This window comes from Hemiscyllium ocellatum, chromosome 3 (assembly GCF_020745735.1).
Source record: "Hemiscyllium ocellatum isolate sHemOce1 chromosome 3, sHemOce1.pat.X.cur, whole genome shotgun sequence".
NCBI classification, from domain to species: domain Eukaryota; kingdom Metazoa; phylum Chordata; class Chondrichthyes; order Orectolobiformes; family Hemiscylliidae; genus Hemiscyllium; species Hemiscyllium ocellatum.
In genome coordinates, this window is record NC_083403.1 from 28495334 (window position 1) to 28515927 (window position 20594).

General features: G+C 39.8%; 1 protein-coding gene across 2 annotated transcripts in view; it reads left to right on the forward strand.

Annotated features, from left to right (window-relative positions):
• The window catches only part of cdk19 (cyclin dependent kinase 19), a 170821-nt gene that overhangs the window by 29551 nt on the left and 120676 nt on the right, over window positions 1-20594 (forward strand). For both annotated transcript variants that reach the window (XM_060856275.1, XM_060856285.1), the window contains exon 3: window positions 18109-18219. In XM_060856275.1, coding sequence (XP_060712258.1) covers window positions 18109-18219 — 111 coding nt within the window. The remainder of the gene's footprint in view (window positions 1-18108; window positions 18220-20594) is intronic.

Below are 20594 nucleotides of genomic sequence, written 5' to 3' on the forward strand. Positions count from 1 at the left end.
TTCGCAAAGAAAAGTTTCTTCCTTGCTGTATACGTTAGCATGGAGTTTAAAGTGGATCGGAGAGCTGTGATTTGCTGTAGCTTAGTCAGTGATAGTTTACTGTAATATGCCATCTCAGTTGCCTTCAGTAACGCCTCACATAGACGTTGTTGCTCTCTCTTCTGTTGCTTCTGGCTGGCAGAGTATGAGCTAATTATCCCTTTAGCATAGGCTGTAGTAGTCTCCCAAAGACTGGAAGGTTTATGAGCTGTACCTGAGTTGGTGGCCAAAAAGCTTCAAATTCTCTCGAAGTATTCTACAAACTTGCCGTCCTTGAGGATGAAGGGATCCATTTGCTGGTACCATGAGCCTATTGCACCACCCTTAATCTTAACCATTAAATGCACCGCAGCATGATCAGAAATGGCAATATTCTCAATTGAACAGGATGCCACCAAATCTAAAAAAGAGGCGGGAGTAAGAAAATAATCAAGCCTTGTATGGCATTTATGAGGATTGAAAAAGAATGTAAAATCTCTGCCCGTAAGGTGTATCCAAACGTCTATCAACCCTAGTTCCACACACAGATCACCCAACTGCTTAGATTGTGAAGAACGTTTTGGAAGGGGGAGGGGGGCGCGGGCGGTTTTGGGCATTCTATCCAGCATAGGATCCATAAGGCATTTAAAGTTGTTCCCATCACCCCCATAATAATATGCTGCGACACCAAGGCCATCAGCTTAGCTAATGCATCAGTCAGAAATTTAAGAGGGTGGGCTGGAGGACAGTAGACATTCAAAATACCACATTCCTCGCCCTGTATAAGGGCCTTAAGAATAACAAACTGACCGTTCTCATCTTTAACACAGTCTATTAGATTAAATGGGAGTCCCTTACAGATGAGTATTGCCACTCCTCTACTCCTAGTACTAAAAGATGAGAAAAACACCCAATCAAACCCACCCTGCTGTAACTTCAAGTGTTCCATGTTATAAAGACGGGTCTCCTGTAATAAGGTAACATTCACCCTCTCCTTTCTAAGGTTCGACAATACCTTTTTTTCTTTTAACTGGCGAATGGATTCGTCAGATATTCCAGGTGCACCACTTAAGAATGCTGTTAACCATGATCCTTTACAGTCACCTTTGACCTGCCGGGAGGACGAATTCATCTTACAACACGCTGAACATACTCAAAAGGAGACTCGTAGAGTCTATTTACAAAAAAACTAACTACAAAAGGCACTTAGTGGGGACTGTACCTCGTGCTCACAGAGTTCGCTTACATTTCCCGCACCCACCTCCCTCCCTCCCTTCCAGCTCGAGCTGCACCCAAACCCAAGCAATGGAAGAAATCAATCAAAGGACATTGTAAACACATGGTATAACAAAAATAGTGAGCATTTTACCCACCCCCTATAATACATCAATACTACTCCAGCTCGGAGACAAAAAAAAACCCACCAACAACAGCTTCTTTGGGAAAAGAGTGAAAGTACAAGAAATAAAAGCAAGACAAAAAAAGAACCCAGACACTATTGTCCATGTCCATTAATACATCTACATTATTTTCAAGTGTCCAAAAAGCTTTTGGCTTGCTCCAAGGAATGAAACAACAGCAGTGTCCTCGCAAGTAATACAAAGTACCGCTGGTATCTCATCGAATATTGAAGACTGAGATCCTTTAACCTTCTCTTAACCTCATCAAACTGTTTTCTCTTATGGATCATTGCTGCAAAAAAAGTCCTGAAAAAACATTATCTTAGTTCCCTAATGGGTGAGGGCCTGCTGATCTCCCCAATCTTTTAGAAATTTTCATGACTCTCAGCTTGTCCCCATAGCATTGAAATCGTATCAGAACTGGGTGGGGGACACTGACCCTGACCAGATCTGAGCACCACAACCCGGTGAGCCGTCCACCTCAGCATCTCAACCAAGAAATTGTGGCAACCAATCTTCAAAAATAAAACTTGCTGTCTGTCCACCTTCTACTCACTCTGGCACCAATGTCCCGGATATTTTTCCTCCTTCCTCTATTATCCTGGTCATCAATTTGCTGAGTCGGGGCCTGAACCTGTTTCTCAAGGGCATGGATCTGTCCTGCTCGGGACTTGACCTCGGTCTCCAATGCCGCGGTCCGCCACTCAGCCTCTTCAACTCGCTTCCTGAGCCTGTCCAACTCCTTCTCATGCTTTTGCTGCATGTTTGAGATGGGCTCCAGTTGATTGAGTCTATTCCCTCATCTCCTGGATCAGCTGTCGGATTGCTCTGAGTTCTCCCACGATGTTCTGCTGTGCAGGCATTTTCTTTCACAGCTGCGGAAGGAGCTGCAGCTGCTTTCTCAGTTGTAGTCTCAGGCCTGCCTGTTTTCAAGTGTCCCGAGTTTTGATACTTGGCTGTTTGCTTCCCCTTAGTCATTCTCGCACACTTAAAAAAGGATTTTAAACTGTTGTTTTACCATTTAACAATTTTTTCCAAAAAATAACTAAGGTGGGGGGTGAAAGAAAATGACTACCTTGGGCTGGGGTGCAAGGCTGATCTATTCAGATTGCTGCCATCTTGAATCCCCCTGGGTTTCTTTTTGAGTTAGACAAAAGAAACATGAGTGTGTAGAGTCAGGCCTAACACAGATTTAGGCTTTTAGTTTTACTTTCAGTTGAAGTTAGGGTTTTTGGCTGTTGAACCTGATCGATACAGCTTTCTCTGCTACAGCAAAACACTTGATTCTCTCTCTGCTGTGAGATAATTTCGTACTTAAATCTTATACATCATTGAGTATTTCGGTAGAGTTAAAATTATACAATTCTTTTCTCATTTGCGTTTTAACTTTTTTAATAATGAAGTGAGTTTTGCTTAAAGTCTAGTAGTGGACCAATTGAATCACATCTGGAACACAGACCCTTACAATCTCCTTTAAATAAAAGTTCGGCTATCTCCTTGATATGTTTTGAGGGGATTTGGTTTGGTCCATAACATTTATGAATTACGATGTGATGTCAATTTTTTAGCAATATGTTATCCTTCATTGATTTATTGTTACTCTTGAACTATCGGAGGTTGCTGAATGACTTCCATTTGGTGTTTCATCAGAGATAATTGCTTACTGTGTGATTTCCATACATGGTTTCATTTTACTGCACATGTACTAGCCTATACTAACACATTTGTACTGAAATGGAAACACACTCATGTAAAGGGTATTCTACTATACTTGTGGTTATTAATGGTTTTGTTATGATGCAAGTGCTTCAGGAGTTGCCAGTAAAATGCAGAAACATTTATTGAGTGTAAGAAAAAATTTACAAAGTACATTTATTGTTTAGCCTGATGCATATTGAAAAGCTGGATGCTGTAGAAGAAACAAAGCTAAATCCTGCATACATATTTTTTATTATAATTAATAGAGAACCTTAAATGTTGAGAGAATGTCCCAGCCATTTTCTTCACCTTTGAAAAATACCCTGAGCACTAAACGTGAAATAGGCACGCTGATTGAGGCAGTCTCTTTACTGAATACTGTTCTGCAGCTGTGTAACTTCTGAGCAAGATGGCATGCAGTGTCATTTTATCCCTGTCTATATGTGGAACATATTTATTCCATTCTGAATGCAACCCAATAATCTACCTTATTGGTGTTCAAACTTCATTACACTGAATAGTCAAACAGGATGGAGCAGAAGTCTCCCAAAGTTTATATTTAGTCCAGCCTAATTTGTTAAATTAGTTTGAGCACCATTGAGTCTGCTTACGAACATTTGTTTAAATAGAGCAGAGTGAGATAATGTAATACGTTTGCATTAACTCAGTTTGGTGAAATAGCTTCTGGGTGCATCAACGATACCACCTCATCATTCCTACCTGCTTGTATTAACAGTAATTCCACTGAAGCTTGAAAGAAACAACAAATTAGCAGGGTTATATTGTGCTAAGCCACTTGAGTAAAAGGGTGAGGTGAACTGATTAGTGAGCAGGTACAAATAAAATATGATCGCTGGGAATAACTTCTATTTCACAGCAAAATTATTTTTTATTTAGAAACAAATTTCCTTTTCTAACCCCTATTCAAACTCTGAACCTGTGTGTTTTTCTTTTTAAATTACTTAATTTCCTTGCTCACATAGATGTATTCTATTTATGCTGGTTATAGTTAGCTTCTGGTAATTTGTCCAAATCACAGATATAGTTGATCAGTGGTATTATCCAAAGGTGTGTGTGATAGCATCTCTGAGCAGGATGATTATTTCTGGCGATGCATAGTAGTGTCCCTACCTGTAAGCCAGGAGGCCTAGGTTCAAGTCCTGCCTGCTCCAGGCTTGTGTACTAACATCTGTGAGCAGGTAGATTTAAAACAAAAACAAGCTTTATTCCTTCATTTTGATAAAATCTTCCCCCTCTTGCTGTACCTCTCTCTTTCATCTTTGGTGTTTTTGCATTGCCCTTTATGGGTTTTACATTGTAAATTAATCAGTTGAACATTTGTGATTTAGTGGTAGTAGTTCAGTAGATGAAAAGTTCCACAGGTGATATGATGTTGGGTTGTGTGTGATAATAGTTATGGGTAAAATGAGAAAAAAAAAGCTCAATTTCCTCAGGAGGTAATGGCCTAGTGATATTATTGCTAGAATATTAATCCAAAAACCCAGATACTGTTCTGGGGACCGAGGTTTGAATCCTGCTATTCACCAAAAAAGTGTATTTTAGGGCTGCTGTGGCACAGTGGTACCAGCTGTGACCCAGGAGGCTCAGGTTCAAGTCCCACCTGTTCCAGAGATGTGTAATAATATCTCTGAACAGATGGATTTAGCAAAAACAAGCTTCATTTCCTACTCCAACTCCAATCCACTCCATGTATACTTTCTAAAGCTAAAACAGGCTCTTTGTGGCCATGGTATTGTGTTTGATCCTGAGATGAGCTTCCAATCTGCACCACTACCAAGACCACCATTTTCCACATATTTCTCACATTGCTTTATTCTGCCCTATATCTTTAGTACTTTGCAATTACAATGCCTTCTTCACTTGTTAAAAATCATTCTTTGGATCTAAATGTCACTGGCAAGGCCACAATCCATTGCCCATGCTTATAAAGGTGATGATGACCTGCCTTCTTGAACTGCAATAGTACTTGCGATGTAGGTACATCTTCAGTGGTTTGTAGGAAGGTAGTTCCAGGATTTTGGCTCAGTTATTTTGAAGAAATGGCAATATAATTGCAAGTGAGCATAATGTGATTCTTGAGGAACTTGCAGCAGTGTTTTTCCCATGCACTTTCTGCCCTTGTCATTTGGGGTGGCACAGTTTAGAAGTTTGGAAGGTGCTACCTTGGAGAGTTTCTACAATGCATCTTGCAGCTGTCACATGCATCAGAGGTGAGGCAATGAATGATTGAGGTACTATTTTGGATAGTTTTGTCCTGAGTGATGGTGAACATCTATTTTGTGTTGGTGAGATAGCATTCATCCAGTCAAGGGCTGAGTATTCCATCACACTCCTGGTTTGTATCTTGTACAGAGGAGAGTCCTAAGTGAGTTACTTGCCTCAGAATTCCTACCCTCTGATTGGCTCTTGTAGCTACAATATTTATGTGACTGATCCAGTACAGTTTCTTGTTAATGGTAACTCCCTAAATGATGATTGTGGGGTAGTCAATGATCGTAATGCTATTCAGTGTCAAGGAGGGATGGCTAAATTCTCCCTCTTTTGTGGTTAGCTCGTGGTGTTGCGAGTGATATACTTACTGGATAGAGGATTCAGTAACTAATAGGAGACAGAGAAGTTTGATTAATGATTAATGAATCATTTTCAGGTTGGCAGATGTGGAGTGGAGTGCCACAATGATCAGGGTGCGAGTCTCAACCATTTATGATCCATGTTGAAGAATTGGATGAAGGATTTGACTGTATTGCAGTCAAATGTGAGATTAATACAAAAATAGATAGTAAAATGAGCTGTGATGAGTATACAAAAAATTTACAAAGTGAACTCCTGTGGAAGAACAGAGAGTTAAAACAGCAAGATTGGCAGCTGAAATGGCTAATGGTTATGAGTTGGTCCATTAAACACTGTTTGCCTTCCGGAATCAATTTCAATCCATGAGGAATGGAAGTTGGGGAAAAGAGAAATCCTCATGTGGAAAGGGACAGGTAGATCTCAGTGAAGCTCATAAGAATAACTTGCCACAGGGTGAAAAGGAAACCCTTGAAAGGGACAAAGAAGGTAAAAAGCTGTGGTGTTTTCATTGCAAAAAAGTAGACCACATGAAATCATAGTGTTGGTGCTAGGAACAAAACAGATATAGGAAAACAGCATAAGCCTGGGAGTTTTGTTCGAATGTTAACAGAAAGCACAGTGGAAGCTAGAAAGCTGAAGCAGAGTGTACACGCTGATCGGATGTTGGTTAAGGAGGAAGTGCCAGATTTGCTTAGAAAATATACCTGCAAAAGTAAAGTTTATTCAGGTAGGCCAGGAGTAGCAGGTAAAGCGGTTACAATATTAAGAGACACTGTGTCCTCTCAGTCTGTGATGTTGAAGGATATGTACTCCTGAAGGACTATTGCCAGAAAAAGTACTGGTAATGGGAATTCATACTGAGACAAAAAGTACTCAGTTAATGTGAAGTGAGGCTAGAGTGTCCAGAAAAGAGTAGAGATTTTGTGTTGGAGTACTGGACAACCTCTCAGCTCCAGGAACACAATTTGTCCTTGCAAATGATATAGCTGATTCGCCATTAGGTGTGCCACCTTGAAAGGCCAGTGGAGATGCAGGCAACTGGAGCAGTGCAGGATTTGTAGCTGGAATCTTCCCCGATTTATGTAGTAATGAGGTCACAGAGTCACCAGTTGAAATCAGAGATCAGACGATACAGATAGATAAGCTGAAGTGGTTCAGTCAGTTAGTTGAGACAATTCAGGAACAAATAAATAATCATGCAAATATTTTTAGTTTTACAGAACTCATTGAGTTACAACAGAAAGATGAAAATTTAAAACAGTTCTATCATAAGGCATATACAGAGAAGGAATCTGAATGTATTCCTGAGTATTATTACCTGAAAAATGATGTTTTAATGATGAAATGGAGACTATCACATATTCAAGCAGATGAGAAATGGGCAGAAATTCATCAAAATGTGTTGCCAGTGGGGTATAAAAGGGAGGTGTTGCGAGTGGTGCATGAGCTTCCACTTGGAGGTTATTTGGGGGTGAGGAAAACACAGGCTAAAATACATAGTCATTTTTACTGGCCTGGACTGCACTAGAATGTAGTTGAATTTAGTCTGACTTGTCAGACGTGTCAGATAATTGGAAAACCACAAGCGGTAATAAAACCTGCACTTTTAATGCCTATTCCAGCATTTGAGGAACCTTTCACAAGAGTCTTATTTGATTGTGTAGGTCCCCTACCTCAAACAAAAAGTGATAATCAGTATTTGTTAATAATGGATGTACTGAATAGATTTCCAGAGGCTGTTTCTTAAGCAATATCACAGCTAAAAGGATTATAGAGGAATTACTCAAATTATTTTACTAGGTACGGACTACCAGTAGAGATACAGTCAGATCAAGGGTCAAACTTCATATCCAAACTATTCAAAGAAGTTATGGACAGTTTGGGAATAAGACAATTCAAATCTACTGTGTACTATCCAGAATCGTAGAGAGTGCTAGGAAGGTGGCATCAAACATTAAAGATCATGTGGAGGGCTTACAGTCAGGGCTATCCAGGTGATTAGGATAAAGGAATTCCATTTGTGCTTTTTGGGATCAGACATGCACCAAATGAATCGACCAAATTTAGTCCATTTGAATTAGTTTTGGGCATGAGGTGTGAGGACCATTAAAATTGATTAAAGAGAAGTCAGAATTCAGAGACCACACATTTGAATTATGTGTCAAATTTTAGAAAACGATTAAAAAGAGCTGGGGAGTTGGCTAGACAGCACGTAAAAGTATCGCAGCGTGCAATGAAACAGGAAATGAGCAAGAAATCAAAAATTCGCAATTTTGCTGATGGGGATAAGGTATTAGTGTTACTTCCAGTAATAGGTGAACCTTTAAAAGCAAGGTTTTGTGGACCTTATCAAATCAAAAGGAAATTGAGTGAAGTGAACTACTTGATAGGGACTCCCAACAGGAAGAAATCTCACAGAGTGTGTCATGTGAATATGCTCAAAAAGTATTTTGACAGGGAAGGAAAACAAGAGGAGGTGTTGATGATTACAGCACAGAAGAAAGAATCAAATTCAGGGGATTCTGAATTGGACATAGCTCAAATTAAAATGGAAAATGAGGAAGTTGTCAAAAATTGGGATAAATTATTGAGTTACCTTCCTGAGAAAAATCGAAATGACCTGAAGGAGTTATTATTATCACATGGGGAGATATGCGAAAGTAAACTGGAAAGTACTAACCTGTTATGAATGATGTAGATATTGGAGGTGCTGTTCCGATTAAGGCATAACCCTCTAAATTTGGCACAGGTTCAGAAGGAGATTGAACGCATGCTCCAAGACGACATAATTGAAGTGAGTTACAGTGACTAAAGCTTACCTGTAGTAATGGTGCCAAAGCTAGATGGTACCCAATGGTTATGTGTGGACTATCGCAAAGACAACGCAGTTTCAAAGACTGATACAAATACAATTCCGTGGTTGGAAGACTGTGTTGAAAAGATGCGACATTTCTAAGTTGGACTTGCTCAGAGGCTACTGACAGGTACATTTTTGTCAGAAAGAGCAAAGACGATTTCAGCTTTTGTAATGCCAGATGGACTGTATCAGTTTAAAGTCATGCCATTTGGCATGAAAAACACTCTGGCCACATTTCAGAGACTAACCATAAGGTCATTGCTGGATTACCCAACTGGGTGGTGTACATCGATGACTTGGTGATTTTTAGTCACTCATTGAAGGAACATTTACAACATTTATTGGACTTGTTTGATTGACTTTGGAAAGCAGGTTTGGTGATAAACCTAGCTAAAAGTGAATTTGCCAAAGCTCAAATAACCTTCCTGAGCCATGTTATTGGTCACGGATAAATGGCTCCATGCAATGCGAAAACTGCAGTAATTGGGGAGTTTCACGTACCATCAGCAAAAAGAGCAGTACTACGGTTCCTGGAATTGAGTGGATTTTGTTGAATGTTTGTGCCGAATTTTATCAGGGTGACTGCTCCACTCAATGAATTGCTAAAGAAAGGCAAGAGGTTTCAGTGGACAGCAGACTGTCGGGTGTTTGACAGCCTAAAGACTGTTAACCACTGCCCCAGTATTAGCCACACCTGATTACATAAAGCCATTTAAGGTGGCTATGAATGCCAGAGATATGGGTGTCGGTGTGGTGCTCCTGCAGGAAGACAACGAGAAGATAGAAAGAATTATCATGTACTTCTCCAGAAATTTGAATGTTCATCAGAAATATTCGACAGTTGAGAAGGAGACTTTGTGCTTGGTGTTGACACTATATCATTTCAGTATTTATGTTACCAGTAACGTATTTGAGACAATCGTATACACTGATCATAAATTTCGCCACAAACCTCAATGGTTTAAGGACAAAAATGCCAGACTGTTTATATGGAGTCTGTTGTTACAGCCATTAAATTTGAGAATTGTGCATGTGGCAAGTTGAGAAAGCATGATTGCCAATGCACTGTCGAGATCCGAATGAGAAATAGAGGCGTTCGATGGTGGGAGTGCCACAGACTGAATATAAATGTAATTGTGCCTGTTTGCATGTTTATAGTTCGTAAATGTACATGTGTCTTTTAGGGTATTAACCTCTTTTTTTGGGAGTTTTTGAAAAAGGAAGCCATCTTTGGATATTGATGGTTCATTTTGTTTTAAAGGGGAGGCGTCAGAATGCTGGTATTTTTATAAGATTACTATGCCCTTGAGTTTTTTTTCAGAGAGAGGGTAATTGACCAGGCTCCAACTAGGCTGGGTTTGAAAGGTTTATTCAAAAGATATAATCAAAGGGAAGTGGCCAGCTAGCTATGTAACTAGCCTTCAATTAGATTAGAATTTTTGATTCAGTTCAGCAGCAGTGAAGACAGGCTTCTGGGGCAAGTCCAGCTGGGTTCTCTCTCTAAACTCAAGCCTGCAAACTCTGGTTTGTTTCATTATTACTCTTTGTGCTAAGGGATGTGTTTATTGGGACTGTTGCAAGCATGTTCAGAACAGCATCATTTGGTTGAGATAGTCTGTTGGGTTTTTGGATAGGATAAGTTATCTGGTATTCTGTTTTCTGTTCTTTGTGTTTTGTTCCATAATTTTGTAAATAAATCCCGTTTGTTTAAGGCTTGGCAGCCGAATCAGCTAATTCACTCCGGAAATAACCACTATATACTTACCTAAAACAAATAGCAAAGTTACAGTCTGGGCTACCTGCTTAAAAATTTAGGGGTCAGGCCTGGTCCACAACACATCCACCCAGGAAAGTGGGGAGTATTCAATTAGACTTCTGACTTGTGGCTGTGGATGGTGACAGGCGTTATGAGACATGAGATGAGTTACGAGCTGCAAGACTTCAAGCCTCTGACCTGCTCTGGTAGCTAATGTATTTATATGAGTAGTTCAGTTCAGTTTCTGGTCTTTGGTAATGCCCAGGATTTCATTGTGGGAGATTCGGTGATGGTGATACCATTGAATATCAAAGAGCAATAGTTAGATTTTCTCTTGTTGGAAATGATGATGCCTTGAATTTGCGTGGAATGAATGTTAACTCAATTAACATTACAGCCATCTTCTTTTGTGCTAGGTATGATTCCAACCAGTGGAGAGATTTCCTCTGATTCCTACTGACTCTAGTTTTACTAGAGCTCCTTGATGTAATGTGGTCAAATGCAGCCATATTGGAGTGTGTATTTGTAATGGAAAAGGAATCATTGGGAATGTAGCTGTTTGAGGCTCCTTGGGGAAGAGTAAACCCAACATAATAAAATTATCCAGTACGATCAAGAGTGACATAGTTAATTGTCTGACTAGGGTCGTGAATCTAAATAAAGAAAACTACAAATGTATGGGGCATGAACTGGCTCTGCTAAATTGGGGAATGTAACTTCGAGATACTAGTAAAGGTTAGATAATGGAAATGTTTAAAGGGCCTGTGGAGGAACTTCAACAATTGTTCATTCCTATTTGATGCTGAAATAAAATGGGAAAACTGCCTGACCATAGCTAGCAGAAAGTTAAGGATCATTTGAGATCCAAGATAGGGGCATATAAATTAGTCAAAAAAACATGAGATCTGACAATTGGGAGCAGTTTAGATTTCGATAAAGGAGAACAAAAGAGGTTGATTAAGAGGGCAAAATAGAGTATGAGAATTGACATGGGGGAATATAGAAACTGATTGTAAAAGCTTCTACAGGCATGTGAGGAGGAAAAATTAGTGAATACAAATGTAGTCCCTCACAGTCATAAATGGGCAAGTTATAATGGGGTATAAAGAAATGACAGATCAATTAAGTACATTTTTTTTTGGCTGTCTTCACAAAGGAGGAAATAAATAATGGCCCATAAATGTTGCAGAACACAGGATCTAGTGAGAGAGAAGAACTGAAAGAAATCACTGGAAGTAGAGAAATGATATTGTGGTGGTTGGTGGTATTAAAATCCCTATGGCTTGATAATGTACATCAGAGTATTTAAGGATGTGACCATAGGAAACTGATTGCTTTGGTGATCATCTTTCAGTATTCTATAGATTCTGGAACAGTTCCTGTGTTTTGGAAGGTAGCTAATGTACACCCTACTGTTTGAAAAAGGAGATAGAAAATTGTGAATTGTAGCATTAAGTTGACATTGGTGGTAAAGAAAATGCTAGAGTCCGTTATAAAAATTTATAAAAGAGCTGTTGGAAAACAGTGTGAAGATTGTTAGAGTTAATATGGATTTATGAAAAGGGAGCCATGCTTGGTAAGAATCCCTACAGGATCATAGAATCCCTACAGTCGGGAAACAGGCTGTTCAGCCCATCAAATCCACACCGTCCCTCCAAAGAGTATTCCATGCAAACCCATTCTTCATTACTCTATAGTTAGTCCTGACTAATTCACCTAATCTGCACATCTTTGGACTGTGGGAGCACCCGGAAAAAATCCACACTGACAAGGGGAGAATGTACAAATGCCACACAGATAGTTGCCCGAGGCTGGAATCGAACCTAGGTCCCTGGTTCTGTGAGGCAGCAGTGCTAACTACTGAACCACCCAAATCTAATGACGTTTTTTGAGATTGCAACTAGATGCATTGATGAAAGGGGACCAGTGGATGTAATTTATGTGGAATTTTAAAAAGCTTTTGATTAGGTCCCACCTTGGTGATTAGCACGTAAAAGTAAAATGTATGGGATTGGAGGTGGTGTACTGACCTGGATAGAGAATTGGCTGGCTGACAAGAAACAAAGAGTAGGGATAAATGGATATTTTTCTGAGTAGCAACTAGTAACTAGTGGTGTACTGCAGGGATTAGTGCTTTAACATTATCTATTAATATGGATGAGGGAACTAAATGTAATATTTACAGGTTGGAGACGACACAAAGCTTGGTAGGAGGGTGAACTGTGAGGAGGGTGCAGTAATTCTTCAGTGTGAATTGGAATGTTGAGTGAGTGGGCAAATGCATGAAAGAGGAAGTATAAAATGGATAAATGTGAGGTTATCCACTTGGGTAGCAATAACAGGAAGGCAGATTATTATCTGAATGGCAATAGGTTGGGAGAGGGGGAGGTGCAACAACATCTGGGTATCATTGTACACGAGTCACCTGAAAGTAAGCATGCAGGTCCAGTGAGCGGTGAAGTTAGCATAAAGTATGTTCACCTTCATAGAGAGAGGATTCGCATTCAGGGGCAGGGATTCTAGATTAGAGTGGTGCTGGAAAAACACAGCAGTTCAGGAGCATCTAAGGAGCAGGAAAATTGCTGTTTCGGTCAAAAGCCCTTCATCTTGCCCGAAATGTTGATTTTCTTGTTCCTCGGATGCTGCCTGAACTGCTGTGCTTTTCCAGCACCACTCTAATCTAGAATCTGATTTCCAGCATCTGCAGTCATTGCTCTTACCTTCGGGGGGCAGGGATGGCTTGCTGCAAATGTGCAGGGCTCTGATGAGACCATACCTGGGGTCTTGTGAGCAGTTTTACCCTCCTTTTCTGAAGAAGGGTGTTCTGACCATGGAGGGAGTGCAACGAAGATTTCCCAGACTGATTCCTGGAATGGCAGGACTAACATATGATGAAGAGACTGGATTAGTCAGGACAATATCCACTGGAGTTTAGAAGAATGATGGGAAATCTCATCAAAACATCTACAATTCTAACAGGACTAGACAAGGGAAATGCAAGAATGAGATTCCCGATGACAGGGAATTCAGAACCAAGGGTCACACTCTTAATGATATGGGATAAGCCATTTGGGATTGATACAAGGAGAAATTTCTTTCCCCAGAGAGTGGTGAACCTGTGAATTTCTCTGCCACAGAAAGCGGTTGAGGCTGAAACATTGAAGTTTTCGAGAAGGAATTAGATATAGTTGTTGGGCGAAAACAATCAAAGGGCATGGGGAGGAATCAGGAACATGGTATTGAGCTGGATAATAAGCCATGATCATATTGAATGGCAAGCAAGCTCAAAGAGCCAAATGGCCTATTCCTTCTATATTCTAAGCTTTTTTGTTTTTACCAAGGCTATAAAGAGGTCATGAGCTGAATAGCCCTGATGGAACCAGAACTGTGCAGTATTACTGAGCAAGTGCTGCTTGATAACACAGTTGATGGCGCCTGCCTTCATTTTACTGATCGACAGTAGAATGATATTGTGGTCATTGACTAGTTTATATTTGTCCTTTTTTTTGTATACAGGACATACCTGAATAATTTTCCACATGGCTGGGTAGATGACAATGTTGTAACTGTTCTGGATCAGCTTGGCTGATTTGGGAGTTGCAGTTAATGGAACACAGGTACAAATGCCAGAATGTTGTCAGAGCCCATAGCCTTTGCAGTATCTCGTGCAGCATGTCTTTCTTGATATAACATACAGTGAATTAAATTGGCTAAAGATTGGCAGCTGTGAAGCTGGGATGTCTGGAGGAGGCTGAGATGAATCATTTACTTTTGGCTGATGCATTGTAAATGCCTCTGCCTTAACTTTTGTACTGATGTGGTGGGATCCCCCATTAATGGAGATGGAATGTTTGTGAAGCCTTGTTCTCCAGTGAGTTGTTTGATTATCCTCCACTAGTTGTGACTGGATGCGGCAAGTCTGCAGGACTTAGATCTGATCCTTTTATTGTGAAATTTAGAATCGTTGCTGTTCATGCGATTGGCATACAACTAATCCTGTTTTTCAACTTCACCAGATCAAGACTATATTTTAGGTATGTCTGGTGCTGCACTGCTTCTGGTACGTCCTCCTGCACTCTTCATTGAACAGGGTTATACCCTGGTTTTGATTACAGTGGTAAAGTTGAGCAAATGCCTGGCCATGAGGATGCAGATTGTGTTGGGGTAAAACTCAGCAGCTGCTGGTGGCACGCAACACATTTATGTTGCCCAGTCTTAAATTGTAATATCGGTTCAAATTTGGTCCCATTTAGCATGGTGATAGTGCCTCACACTACGATGTAGGGTATTATCATTGTGAAACTGTAACCTCACTTCCACAGGCACTAAAAGTGTCATGGATAGGTGTGTTTGCAGTGGACTGGTGAGGATGATGTGAAGGCTGTTTTTCTGTTGTTTGTTCTGTCACCATCTGCCATGGACCCATCTAGCAACTGTGTCCTTTAGGACCCTACCATTTTGGTCAGTAGTTGTGCCGCCGAGCTGCTTTTTGTGTTGGACATTGAATTTCCCCAACCAGAGTACATTCTGTGCCCCTGGCACCCTCTAATGGAGGGATATTGATTTAATGAGCTGAGGGGGCCCATTACATGGTAATACACAGGAGGTTTCTTCGCCCATGTTTGACTTGTTGCAATGAGACTTAATTGTCTCTGGACCCAATGTTGAGGACTCCAAGAGCAGCTTCCTTCTGACTCTGTATCACTGTGCACCACCTTTACTGTGTCTGTTCTGCCAATGGGACAGGACATACCCAGGGATAGTGATAGTGTTGTTGAGGACATTATGTAATGTATGCAAGAGATTTGGCCTTTCCTTGAATGTTGCCAAATAAAAACTTTTATTGATTCAGACCTGGTCAATCAAATGTTTCAACTTCCATATATATTGCAGCTGAGACTCTGAAATATGTTGAGCACTTCCCATACCTTGGCAGTCACCTCTCTCAAATGTCCTAGGGTTGGGTTGATTGTTTGCAACTATCACAACTATCTTACGATATGCTAAGTATGACTCCAGCCAACCAATGCCCAGTCCTCCACATTCTGTAAATTTGAGCTCATTCAAAAGTCTGCTGTCCATGTTCTAAATCGTAACCCTTGTGCTCACTGACCTTCATTGCCAGACTCAGCTTTAACATTCCATGCTTGTTTCCAACGAATCCACAGCCTTATCCTCTTTTTCTGCTAACTCCTCTAGTTCTAGAACGTCTTGAGATTACTGCAAATTACTATTTCATTGCACATATCCAATTTTAATTGCTTCATTGGCAACTATCTTTAGTGCCAACGCCCTAAGCTCTTAACCTGTTTGCGTCCCTCTTGTCCTGTAAGAAATATCTTTTAACCCTACCTACATTTCCTGTATTAGAACTCTGCATACCGTTTTTAAAATGCATATAACTGATTATCTAGTGCTTTTGAGACATCTTGAAGTTTCCCTGAAGACTGTTTTTTTTGTTTCTCAAATTGAATCAGATGGAATGGAGGCAGGGCAGGAAAGTAAATGTTGCTAGTGGATTACATGTCAAGGTGCTGCCTCTGCTGGTAACTCTGAGCTGGGGGTGAACGGGAAAGTGAAATCTTCCACCTCATTAATTAGACTTTATCAGGAACACCAGCCCAGTTGACAGTGAACTGTGACTTAATATAACTCATTTAGTCCCCTTTTAGTTATTCCAGTGTTTTGTTTGCTTCAGAATCTTTCAGTCGTCACCTATTTAATGATGTTCTAAGGTTTTCAAGAGGTAATCAAATTCTAAATGGTTTCCTTTGTGGATGTAGTCGCAATAACACCTCAAACTGACTGTATTTCCTGACTGAATTGAATCAACAAGAATCAGTCATGTGACTTCTGGTAGCCATTTTTAAATGTTATATATTTTCAAAATGTCAAATTTGCTTTCTTTACAATGTTCTTAGAATGTAGCTCACCTCCATTTCTGCTCATGGAAGCCACTAATTGGATTGTAAACCTGTCTCTGGGGTCACCCGTGAAAATCATGCTTGATGATACACTGATAACAGTAGTAGGTTTGTGATCTGTAATGTAACACTTGCTATTCTCGCCTCGTCAGGTAAAATCTAATCTGAAGTCTTTCTTTTTCTTTTCTTTCCTTTCTGCCTCTTTCGTCAAGCTTTTGGTTATCTTTCCAAATATCCTAATCCTATCTAAGACATACAGGTCATTCTGCTATAATGTGCATTTTTTTGTATCTCCATTGATGCATTGGGAGCACCGTTGCAAAAGCATGAACTTACAAAAATGTGTGTTCGCTGTAATGCAATTACATCACCAACACTTTAAGCATTGTTTCTAAAGTGCAATTTTTCTGTAATACATGATTGCACAAGAATGCAACCATCATGTTAAAGAAAAACTGACTGTATACATAATATTTCTATGTTGTTTGGTATCCTATTTTGTTTAGTGACACTTCTTCTGTAATACCTTTGAACATATTACTACATTGAAAAACTTATTGTTGGTGCTGTTTTAGTTAAAGGATTGTTCCAGCCAACCTTGAACAAGTTAAAATACTGGCCTCAATTTACAATAGCCAGTTGTTTTGTTCTTATATGATTATATTTGGAATCCAGAAGGTGCCAGAGCATAAGTTGTGTTAAATTTAAATGTGTGTAATGAAAATGATCTTCACAAAGAGTAGTATCTGTTGTTAATAATGTAGGTCTTTTGATTTGGATCATAAGACGTTAAGAAATAGAAACAGGAACAGACCTTGTGACCCCCTCGTGCCTGCTCCATCATTCAATAGGAGCATGACTGATTCAACATTTCTCTCGCTCACTTTCCTGCCTTTTCCCTATAACCCTTGATTCCCCTGCTGATCAAAAATCGGTGTGTCTCTGTCATAAATATACACAAACCCTCTGCTCCCACAGCTCCCTGTGGTAATGACTTTCAATGATACTCAACCCTCCTGAGAGAAGCAATTCCTTCCCTTCTCAGTCTTCAATTGGTTCTCCTTTATCCTGGATTCCTGATGAAGGGCTTTTGCCTAAAATGTTGATTTTCCTGCTTCTTGGATGCTGCCTGAACTGCTGTGTTTTTCCAGCACCACTCTAATCCAGAATCTGGTTTCCAGCATCTGCAGTCATTGTTTTTACCTCTCCTTTATCCCGAGACTATGGTCCTCGACACTCCCATGAGAGAACCAATCTCTCAGCATTTCTAACAAGTTTATTTTCACCCTGCCAAAAAGGCAGTATGTGAATATTGCAAACCTGTTTTTTAAAAATCTTTACTTGTTTTCATAATATGACCGTAGTGAACATTGTAAACCACTGAGGCATTGTTCTTTCTTTCTGCATATTAAAAGAAGGGCTTATGCTCGAAACGTCGAATTCTCTATTCCTGAGATGCTGCCTGGCCTGCTGTGCTTTGACCAGCAACACATTTGCAGCTGTGATCTCCAGCATCTGCAGACCTAATTTTTTACTCGAAGATTTTAACCTACTGCGAATCCTCTTACAAGGATGCCTTCCTTGAAAAAGCTCTCTTCCTCCCTCTGAAGGGCTTATGCTCGAAACGTCGAATTCTCTATTCCTGAGATGCTGCCTGGCCTGCTGTGCTTTGACCAGCAACACATTTGCAGCATATTAAAAGATATAAAGTTTGAATGACAGCTATACAATACAGTTACTGTGGGGATAGAATTGCTTTGAAGTGGAGACCTTTATTATCGCTTAATTTTAATTTTGTATATTTTCTCCATTGACTTTGAATGTTGTTACCCATTTAATTCTTCCTTTTTTTTTCTCTGTCAGTTGTTGCGAGAGCTGAAGCATCCCAATGTGATTGCTTTGCAAAAGGTGTTCCTTTCACACAGTGACAGAAAGGTCTGGCTCCTGTTTGATTATGCAGAACATGATTTATGGGTAAGGACCTGGTCAATAGAATAAAATTCCTTGTTTGATATTGCATGCAACCAAAGTACAACCTGCCATGTCTTTCAAATCTATCCTCCATTATAAGCCAACAAAACCATTATTTTGCTGTTAAGTAGTGAAGATTTCACAATAGCAAGTATTTATTTAGTTATTACATGTTTCTCTGCCCTATCCACAATAATTTCACTTGTATGTAAGCAGTGCATACAGTAGCAGTTTAGAAAAAAAAATTGTTAATTCTGACCTTTTGCTTTTGAAAATCAAAATTTTCAAAAGACAAAGTTTCCTAAAAAAAAATGCCAGCCAACAAAATGGGCAGATGAGCTTCATGAGTCAGGATGGTGGCACTTATTGAGCAGCTTGTTGGAATTATAGAGCCATAGAGATGTACAGAATGGAAACAGACCCTTCAGTCCAACTTGTCCATGCCGCCCAGATATTCTAAACTGACGTAACCCCATTTGCCATCACTTGGTCCATATCGTTCTAGATCTTGCCTATTCATTTTCCCATCCAGATGCCTATTAATGTAATTGTATCAGCCTCCACCATTTCCTCTGGCAGCTCATTCTATACATACACCACTCTGTACGTGAAAAAGTCATTCCTGAGATGCCTTTTAAATTTTTCCCCCCCTCACCATTAACCTACGCCCTCTACTTCTGGACTCCCCTATCCCATGGAAAGGACCTAGTCTATTTACCCTATCCATGCCCCTCATGATTTCATTAACCTCTATAAGGTCACCCCATAACCTCCATTCCAGGGAATACAGCCCTGGCCTATTCTGACTCTCCTTTTTGCTCCAATCCTGGCAACATCCTTGTAATTCTTTTCTGAACCCTTTCAAGTTTCACACGTGCAATACTTACCTCAAAGAGTGGTTTATGCAGAGGTGATTTATATGTGATAAATATTGAAGTATGGAAAGATTCAGAATATGGTGAATGTGGTGGAATTAATTGTAGTGCTGGCATAGACAGTGGGAAAAATCACCACTGCCAGTTCAGCTAACTACAGAATTCTGAGGTGCAGAGGGATAGATGTGTTCTAGTGCACGAGTTAACCTGTATATTAACAGTATGTTAATAAAAGTTATGGTATATAATTGAGAAGGCTAATGGGATGCTATCCTTTATTAAAACAGGAACTTTACGTAAAGGTAAGGAAGTTATTTCAGTTATACGGGACACATTTGAAACTCCCTTCTGCAATGCGTTTGGGTCTGCCCGGAGCATAAACTGATGGTGTAGGAAGATAACTCATTACTACCATTTTCAGGGAGGGCAAATAAGGATAGGCAGCGAATACTGGTCCAGCCTGTGATATCCACATCCCTTGAATGAATAAACCTCTATGGATCTATAAAGTCAGTGAGCAACAACATTGTGTTACTCTGCCCAAACACCTCTTAGTGTAGAAGATATGAACAGGTTGTTACAGAAAAGACACAATTTATTTTGGGCTTTTAAAATTGAAAAAGAGGTTCTTTCCTGAGATGTTGGCATTGTCAGTAAGGCCACTATTTGTTTCCCAGCGCTAATTGCCTTTGAGGGCCAATATGCACCACACTAGACCAGGTAAGGACAGCAGACTTCATTGAATAAAGGACAGGGGTTTATAGGACAAGTGATGATGGTTTCTTGATCAGTATTTCTGAGACAAGCTTTCATCCCAGCTTTTTTGGGAATCAATTAATTGAATTTAAATTCCATCAATTTCCATGCTATGATTTGAACGTTAACCCGAGAGCATTAAGCTGGGCCTCTGTATTACTGGTCCAGTGACAGTCCTACATCATTGTGTTGGAAGAGACAAAAATTGGAGTATGAGGGAACGATGCCATGGAGATGAACCCAATTTATAGATACGCATTCAATTGCATGTTCTCAACCTTCCATGACTTATCCATCCATACTTAATATTTCCAATTAAATTTTAATAATGACAGGTCTCTGAAATTTCTTTTCTGAAGTCGGACCCATAGTTTTTGTGACATCGTTTTTGATTTCTTTTATTCATTTAGCTTACGACTCTGGGGAGTGATCAGGAATCCCATGGCATATCTGATATAATTCAACACTATAAAATATGTTCCTTCAACTCCAGGAATGTTGTTACATTTCAGTTACGTGTTTGGTCTTGCTTATGGAAAATGCCTAACTAGGTGAACACAGACATGGGAACAAGTTCGAATTGTCACCTGAAATATCGGTTTAGAAATCTTAAATTGAGTACTATATTCCCAATTTTAGGTTAATATGCTAAGGTTCTTTTCTTGTAGTGAATAACAATAAGGCATAAATACATGAAATTGTGCAATTAAGTGGCATAAAATGTAATTGCTGTGTAATGAGTACCTG